The sequence below is a fragment of the Grampus griseus genome (assembly GCF_964374135.1).
Source record: "Grampus griseus genome assembly, chromosome: 4".
Lineage (NCBI taxonomy): Eukaryota > Metazoa > Chordata > Mammalia > Artiodactyla > Delphinidae > Grampus > Grampus griseus.
In genome coordinates, this window is record NC_138997.1 from 89,334,119 (window position 1) to 89,343,540 (window position 9,422).

Below are 9,422 nucleotides of genomic sequence, written 5' to 3' on the forward strand. Positions count from 1 at the left end.
AGTCATCACCATACCTAAGACCATGTAGGTTTTCTCCTGTTAGGAGTCTTATTCTTTTGCATTTTACATTTAGGTCCATTCAGAGTTAATTTTTTTCATGATTCAGGGATTTATTAAGTCATACATACAAAACATACTGCTAATTGCATTAGTAAAAGATCAATGTAAAAACACTCCACAGTTCTGCAACTGTCAATTAAAAAAATTTTTTTCTAGTGGTTGAAAGGTCCAAGCTCATATTCTTGCCAGTGGGTAAGTTGTACAGAACTTCGTTAGCACGAGCACAGGGTTGACAGAACCTCACAGACCCCAAGGAACATCGTTAGGGCAAGGACAGGAAGCGTGTGTACGCTGTGAGGCAAGAGGCGGTCAGTGTTATTAGTCCAGGTGCAGTGTCGTTAATCTGGCAGGGTTTACAGTTTAAGAATATCTAAGTATTTTAAAAACAGTAAAGCTGCAACATAGGATTTTTACACCTAGTTACTAGAAAACCAAGGAAAGCACTTACTAGCTTTGGATAAGGTAACATGAAAACAGGAATGCACTTTTACTAATCTACAAAAAAAATTTTCTAATGCATATTCAGAACGATTTTATAATACAAGGAGGCATATTGCTCATTAAGAAGGGGTTCTATAAGAAAAGCACTTACTAAGTTAACAACTATGAGAATGATGAGGTCAAAGATGGATTAAGTGCCCAATTTCAGGAGGGATGGGCACGTTTAAGGAAAAGGAAAAGCTTAAGAAAACACTTACGGATAATACCGGCCTTTCTTCATCATCTACTGCATTTGACAGAAATTAACCTTTAAAAACGTTTACCCGTGACACTTTTAATAGTTTAATTATTACGTATACAATGTAGTGTAAATTAATCTCCATATTTTGTTAAAATACTGTCTTCATCCTCTGATCACAAGTGTTCCACACACTCCACCCAGTGGACCCACGGCCAGAGCAGAATGCTTCATCGGAGGGAACATGGGAGTAAAAGCTCTGTTCAAAATCTCACAAAAGCTAATACACTAATTTGTTTTAAAAATCTCACTACGAAATCAAAAAGATTGATCCAAAGAGCTGAGCTGTTACACTCGTTCATTATGATGTACAGTACAGTGTTAGGTAGTGAACGTGGGCTGGTAAAACAGGATGCATTAAATGGCAACGTTTCAGGAAGGAGGCTGTACTGCTCTTCGCGTCTGAAACTCATTAGCGAGCGTCTGCATCTCCTGCCTCAGAAGCTAGTCTCTTCCAAACAAATGTCTTTGAACAGTTTAGTGCTTAGAGTTCTTAGCCCAACAATGCAACTTAGTTCACAAGGTATTTTGGCAACTCTTAATCTGAGCAAGAATAGGGGCTTTGAGAAATAAGGCTTTAAGGAAGCTCGTCATCTTAGGGCTAAACTTTAATAGGATGTGAAAGTTTGAACTCTTACACTTTAAACAAACAAAACCTAGAAATTACTGATTGGTTCAAAACGGTTTTATGGAAAAACTAATCTGTAACAAAAACTTGGCATTGAGTGCGAAGGCTCCACCGTTTGAGCAAAACGTACAAAGGGTCCTGGGGGACAGGGACAGGCGGGAGGGGCCCGGACATTCACAACAGCAGGCATTTTCTCTTCCTCTTCTTGACGGGGGGCGGGCAGAGAACCGCCCGGATAGCTTCATCAAACACCATCTTAAGACCTCGTTGCGTGAGTGCCGAGCACTCCAGGTATTTGACGGCACCAATCTCCTTGGCCATGGCCAAGCCCTGCGGGTAGGTGATGGGTGTCAGCTTCTTCTCCTTCAGTTTCTCAATCGTGTCTTTATCATCCCTCAGATCAAGTTTCGTCCCCACCAGAATGATAGGAGTGTTGGGACAGTGGTGTCGCATTTCAGGGTACCACTTTGCATGAACATTTTCAAATGATGCAGGACTCACAAGAGAAAAGCAAATCAAGAATACATCCGTTTGCGGATAGGATAGGGGACGTAATCGGTCATAATCTTCTTGTCCAGCTGTATCCCACAAGCCCAGATTCACCGGTTTTCCATCCACCATAACATTGGCGGAATAATTGTCAAAGACAGTGGGGATATACTCTCCAGGAAAGGCATTGGTCGTATAACTGATCAGGAGGCAAGTTTTACCTACAGCTCCGTCTCCCACCACCACACACTTGATGGCCTGCATCTGGGCTGCTCTCTGGGCCGCAGCGGCGGTGGCCGGGCACTGAGGCGAAGAGCGGAGAGCTCGGGGCGTGGCGGGCGGGCGGGCGCGTGGCTGCGGGTGGCGGGGCGAGGGGTGCCGGGGCCACTGTCCACGCCGCCTTGCCCTCCGCCGTTGTGAAGCCGGAGCCCAGCAGCAGCCACCACCCAAAGCTGGGGAAAACTCCAGAGTTAATTTTTGTAAAGAGTATAAAGTCTGTGTCTAGATTCTGTTTTTGTTCTTTTTTTCATATGTGCATGTCCAATTGTTACATTTATAGAAAAGACTATCTTTGCTCCATTGTATCACTTTTGGTTCTTTGTCAAAGATCAGTGGAATAAATTTATGTGGGTCTATTTCTGTGCTTTCTGTTCTGTTCCACTGATCTATTTTTCTACTCTTTCACCAATACTATACTGTCTTGATTACTGTAACTTTATAGTAAGTCTTGAAGTTGGGTAGTGTCAGTTCTCTAACTTTATTCTACTCCTCCAATACTGGATCTTTTGCTTCTTTATATAAGCTTTAGAACTGATTTGTTAATATTCATAAAATAATTTGCTAGGATTTTGATTGGGATTGTATTGAATCTATAGGTCAAGTTGGGAAGAACTTACATCTTGTCAATATTTAGCCTTCTTCATGAAAAATTACATTCATCTCATATATATATATATATATATATATATATATATATATATATATATATATATATATATATATATATATATATATATATAGCTCATTTTTTGCTGGTCCCTCAGACTCTCTTGGTTGTTGAATATGTCAGGTGTTCTCTTACTTCAGGATCTTGGTCCTTGTTGTTCCATCTTCTTGGAGAGCTCTTTCTCACATATCCACATAGTCTTTGATCACAAGTCATCTTCTCAGTGGGGCCTTTGTTAATGTCCTGTAGTACTCAAGACAACCAATTTAAATATTTAAACAGAAAGGGATTTAAAAAAAAATTTTACTGGAGTAGATTTGATTTACAATGTTGTGTTAGTTTCTGCTGTACAACCTAGTGAATCAGTTATACATATAAACATATCCATTCTTTTTTTCTTTTTTTTTTAGATTCTTTTCCCACATAGGCCATTACAGAGTGTTGAGCAGAGTTCCCTGTGCTATACAGCAAGTTCTTATTAGTTATCTATTTTATATATAGTAGTGCATATATGTCAATCCCAATCTCCCAATTTATCCCTCCCACACACACACTCAGAAAAGGATTTAATACATGGAAATAAGTTTAGAAAAAACAATTTGAGAGACTGAGGAAGTAGGCTGTAGTCTATGATTTTAGAAATGCCTCCTAGAATTCAGCTTCCACTACAACTCTTGATACACAGGAATGAAATTGATGACTAAATCTAGAACTTTGTAACCATAATTTTTCCTTAGAAAAGAGCAAAGACTCTGCAGAGAAATGGTCTTCACCTCATTTCTCCCTTACGAAGCTCACCCAAATGCACCAAATTGGTCCATTTTTTGTACCCAGAATTTTAGTTTCAAGGATGTTTGGGAAATGTAATTTTTAGCTTTCTAGATGCTATTGTACAGAGATGCACAATAGGAGAAGAAAATTAATCATCCATGCTAATAGATGTATGCAGTACAGCACACTTTAAAAATTTTCATGTCCCACTAACACAAGCATCAATTATCTTTTTTCTCTATTATTTCTCCAAAGTACTTATTAAACTCTCATGTATTGTATATTATATTAGTTGATTTTGCTTGTTTACTGATTTTCGCCCTTAGAATTTTTATCTGTTTGGTTTTTATCAGACATTCAAGACCTCAAATGATGTCTGCCAAATAATACACAGGTTGTTCAGAGTATTACATGAGATAAACCTATGTGTATATATATAAAATAAATTCCTCACATAGATCATATCTCATAGTTATCAAAAAATATTTGTAAATTTTGTTTTTCCTTCTCCTGTGTTCAATATACTATAGAAGAATTCGTTACACATCTCCTTAGGCATTCACTCAATTGGTCCTCAGCTGGACAAGTTCTTCCTACCTTGCAATAAATCATTATGACTTTTCATTCATCAATCTTCACAAAAGATTCAATTTAACTCTTCCTCTGACTCTGTCTTCAAAAATTTATTATTACCACTTAAGTCTTTTGTTACACATTTCAATCTCTCCAGAAGATAGGGAGAATAGTATGCCAATACCTAAGGTGATACAGTCATGTTTGTAACAGATTCAAGCCAAAGATTTCAAGCCCAGTACCAATGTGCAAGATGTGGTATTGTATGAACTGTGGCTGAGTCCAAATTCATCTGGAAGGAGTGGGGTGCATTTATGTTAACAATATTTGAAAAGACTCGGGAAAAAAGAGTGGCAACCATCATTTTTACAAGCTCTGTATTATTTTCCAAAACATTATCACATATTTTTCATAAACGAGGGCTCTGTAATTCCTTGAAGCTTGGGTAGTGGCTAGATTAGCCAGGTTTGTATAGACAAAAGGTAAATGCCCTAATCTATTTTAGGCCAAAAGTCTAGCAGGTTAAGACAGTTTCCATCTTGCCAAGAGCTGAAAAAATGGAAAGAAAATAGAATGTATGAAATAAGGGATAATTTAAGCGAATTAAAATTTTTTTGATTTCTAGTTCTTACTTAGAGGAGTCTGAGAGTCAAGACAGATATGACCTGGGAAATTATGGAGATTATACAGGTCAGTGAATCTGTCCTCTCTACATGTTTTCAAAATCTGTTTTTCAGTCAGGTGAGATGATTTCTAGGTCTTAGTTAAGCCAACGCAGACCTGTAACATAAGGCATATTTTTCAGTATCTAGATGTATATAATCTTGATCCATAATATATTGTACCTGCACAATCATCACTATTTTAACCTATTTATGTAATAAATAATTTCTTTTTTATGAATCAAAATATTTTAACTTTTAAATCCTTATGAAAAGAATGGTCCTGGCTTTATGTATTCACTTTGTTTTGATGCTCTCCATTCCCTTCAACAGTTTCTTCTAAAGTAATTTTAAAAGAAGATAGCTTTGTGATTTTGAGTAAAAATTATTCTGAGTATTTCTCTGTTTTCTTTATAATAGTTTAAAATATTTATGATCTACAGTCTCTGTCTCAAATGATTGGAAAGAACAACATCTACCAATTTTATTTTTTACTTTGGTTAAAAAGAATACATTTTAATGTTTCTTTTGACCTCAAAAATTGTACATGCATATACTAAATTTGATATAAATTAGTTTAAATAAGAGGATTTTTTCAAAAAAACGTATTCAGTAGTCTCACAAGCAACCTGGAAGAAATTCTGATTTATTCCTTTTTAGAGAAGGAAATTGCATATTGTCTTTGCTATAAGAAATAGACATCAGTAGTGAGATTCATGGAGTATTTGATATACACTCCTATTATGTCACAAAGGTCAAGAGCAATTCAACAGAAAAAGAAATTACCCAAATAAAAAAAAATGGACAAAGAAATTGAGTAGCCATTATTCCAAAGAAGACTTGTAAAATGCCATCAGATATAAAACAAGGTAATAAACATCACTAATAACTAGGGAAATGCATATCAAAACCACAATGAGATAGCACCTCATATCCATTAGGATGGCTTTTATTAAAAAAAAAGATAACAAATGTTGGCAAAGGTGTGGAGATGAGAATCCTTGTGCACATTTGGTGGAAATATAGATTGGTACAGCCACTATGGAAAACAATATGGAGATTCCTCAAAAATTAAAAATAGAACTACCATATAATCCAACAATCACACATCTTGCTATATATCCAGAGGAAATGAAATCAAAATTTCGAAGAGATCACTGCACTTTCATGCTCATTGCAACATTATTTACAATAGCTAAAATATGGAAGCAACCTAAATGTTCATCAACAGATGAGTGGATAAAGAAAACGTGGTATATGTACACAACAGTATATTATTCAGTGTTAAAAGAGAAGGAAACACTGTTATATGTGACAACATGGATGAAACTGGAGGACATTATGCTAAGTAAAATGAGAAAGAAAGAGAAGGACAAAAACTACTTGATACCACTTATATTACAAATCTAAAGTAGTCAAACTTATAAAAGTAAAGAGTAGAATGGTGGTTGCAAGAGGCTAGAAAGGAGGTGAAAATAGGGAGGTATATGTCAAAGGGTACAAAGTTTTGATTATCCAGAATGAATAAGTCTTAGAGATCTACTGTATAACATAGTGTCTACAATTAACAACACTCTATTGTTTACTTAAAAATTTGCTAAGAAGGTAGATTTTATATTACGTGTTTTTAAGTTAAAAATAAAAACTAAAATTTTTGTATAAATAAATAAGAGGGTGAGAGAAATCTTTTGGAGGGGATGGGTAGGTTCATGGCAGATATTGTGGTGATAGTTTCACAAGTGTATACTTCTTTCCAAACTCATCAAGCTGTGTACATCAATTATGTGGAATATTTTGCAGTTCAAAAAGAAAAAAGGAAGAGAACAAATAAAAACAGTATTGAGGTTTATGGAGCGTCTGATGTACATTCCTGTTAAATCTTGATATCAAGAGATTTTATATTTCTCACAAGTAAACTGATACTAGATCTCTAAGGTTATTAGCTTCTAATGTGAGTGAATAACAAATGTAGGGGAATACCTACATTTTAAATTCCTACATTTTTAACAATTCAATCCTTCATCACTAATTGAATATATTTGACAATGATAATTGACAACAATGATACTTCATAAAAGTGGTCGTTGGATAATCTTAATTTTTCTAGATATTATACTTCTCAGCCAAATATTTGGTCTCTAATTTTTAAAGAACTTATCCAAATTGCTCTTACCTCCCCCCACCAAACTGTGATATCTCCACATGCTGTTTATTTCCTCATTAATCTTAGCTGGGTGAGTCTAATTAGTGAGACTTAGTCTATGTGTTTGCAAAAGCACCTGGGAAATATATGTCTGTTTGTTGCTGTATTGTTATTTTAAGTCCTAGTTTGTAAAGATAGGACTCATTATATAGGAAACTAACAAAATGTAACCAGATTGTTAAAAGATATGTTGGGATGTTAGTCAAATTCATGTCCACTACATGTTCTATACAGTAAAGGATAAGCAACAAAACTACTTGGATAACTCTTCAAAGATATCTATATATCCACCTATCTATCTATCTATCTATCTATCTACCTATCTATATCTATGTTCAGTTATCATCACAGGGCTACTACATTAAAATCTCAGAAGCTATGTCTTAGTAGTATTTAGTGAAAGTAGGGAGAAAAATCCAATGTGCACTCTAGGGTAAGAGCAATGGTTCTCAAAATATAATACATATCAAGAACACCTAGGACACTGTTAATATTTCTGGATGCTATTCCCAGTGATGTTGATTCAGTAGGTATGAGGTTGGTTTCAATAATTTTCATTTTTTAAATGGACTCAGAAGAAGTATTTTGATAGCTCTAGACCAAACTGTGCTTGTGATATTCTGTTGAGCACAAATATAAAGTTCAATTGAAAAGTGATAAAGAATGGGATTAATGTATAATTTCAGGAAAAAAAAATATTTGGACAATTTAATGGAAGCATAGAAAAAGTGTCAGTCAATTCAGGTATCATAAATAATATTTATTTCTTCAAATTTGTAAGTATATGAACTATACTTAGCATGAAAAAAGCCCATTACTTTTATCAAATTTATTTTCTTCTACCACACATAAAATATTCTATTTTTAAAAGTTTGAAATAATAGAAAAGTATATAATTTAAAAATATATTTCCTTTATCAAACCTTTCCCCTACACCAGTGTTGTCCCAATAATTATAACTATCTGTGATAAGTAGAGACAAAGGAGTAACATCCATGACATTTTAAATATCTGCTAGCTATCTTTACAATATTTAATTGGATGTTGGCACTTACATTATTATATTAATCTTGAAAATTGATATACATTATTAATTTCCTTTTGAAAACTAGAAAAAAATTTATTGTGATTCAACTGAATCTCTTTCTCTCGATCTTCTTTATGTTTCTTGAAGTGATCTAGAAGTTTATTTCTCCACTCAACATTTTTTAAAATAATGTCTAAATTTTATAACACTTAAATTTTAATTTCAATATTCAAAATTGTATTGAAATTAATTATTTGTCTATACATTTTTCTGTCTTTTTTTTTCTAGCTATTTGTTTTCTTTAGCCCCAAACTTCCTACTTTTTCAATGTCATCCTGGATGACCTAATCAGCATAGTAGGGCAAGAAATAAGTAGCAAATATATAGATTAAAAAGAAGAAATACAACTCTTATTACTTGCTCATGGTATGATTGCTATTTAGAAAATACCAACAACAAAGTTAAATGGCATTATTTAAACCAAGATCCAATTACAGTTGCAAGATAATTGTGAGAAAATTATAAATTTTGAAACTTTAACAAAGTCTTTTGTAAAGGTAGAGATATATAATATTCAAAGTTAGAAATATTTAATATAAAAAGAGATTCATTTGCCCCCAATTTAACTATTGAGTAAAATTTCAATGAAAAAAATCTAACATTTTTCATAATGGAAATTACAAGTTGGTGGTAAAATGTACTTTAAAAAGTGAGAACTCAAAATTAGCCAAGGCACAATTGAGAGAGAAAAATAAGAGTCTTTCCATTAATACAAAAAAACAAATTTATCAAAAAGTTTTAAACAAACGTCACTGACAAGCGTAGGTCAATATTCCAGAAATTGTTCAGAATTATTCAGAAGAGAGAACTTGGAAATAGTATTTCATTTATGGAAACTGATATTACACCACAGACAAAGCATTTATGATAATCTGTGTATGAGTGGGATAGTGTAGATAAGTGCTGATAATTAATTATCTATATGCAAACAAAAATAAAATTAAATCCCTAATTCACAAAATAAACAAAAAAGTCAATTTCAGATGGATAACAAAATTAATTGTGATAGTAAATCATTAGATGATCTAAGAAACTATAAGTTAATATATTTTTTTCCACCTTTGGGCAGATAAGAAATTCTTAAAGAATCTAAAAAAATTAAAAAACCTAAGGGAAATATTAGAATCAATTTCATTAAAATTAAACACTTTTATTTATGAAAAGAAACTAAAAGAAAATATTTTCAAAATACATCATAAAAAGAATCCTGATGCTCATAGTGGAAAAAGAATCACTATAAATCATGAAGAAAAATAGATATCTC

General features: G+C 33.6%; 1 protein-coding gene across 1 annotated transcript; it reads right to left on the bottom strand.

Moving 5' to 3' along the window:
• Positions 1-1,365: 1,365 nt before the first annotated feature.
• LOC309822154 (ras-related C3 botulinum toxin substrate 1-like) lies at positions 1,366-2,310 on the bottom strand. Its single transcript, XM_082653862.1, has one exon. The coding sequence runs from the start codon at positions 2,178-2,180 to the stop codon at positions 1,602-1,604; it is 579 nt and encodes a 192-aa protein (XP_082509988.1). The 5' UTR covers positions 2,181-2,310; the 3' UTR covers positions 1,366-1,601.
• Positions 2,311-9,422: the final 7,112 nt, after the last annotated feature.

Bases quoted from the DNA above. Each gene is read 5' to 3' on its own strand.
- LOC309822154 (XM_082653862.1), bottom strand. From the start codon at position 2,180: ATGCAGGCCATCAAGTGTGTGGTGGTGGGAGACGGAGCTGTAGGTAAA.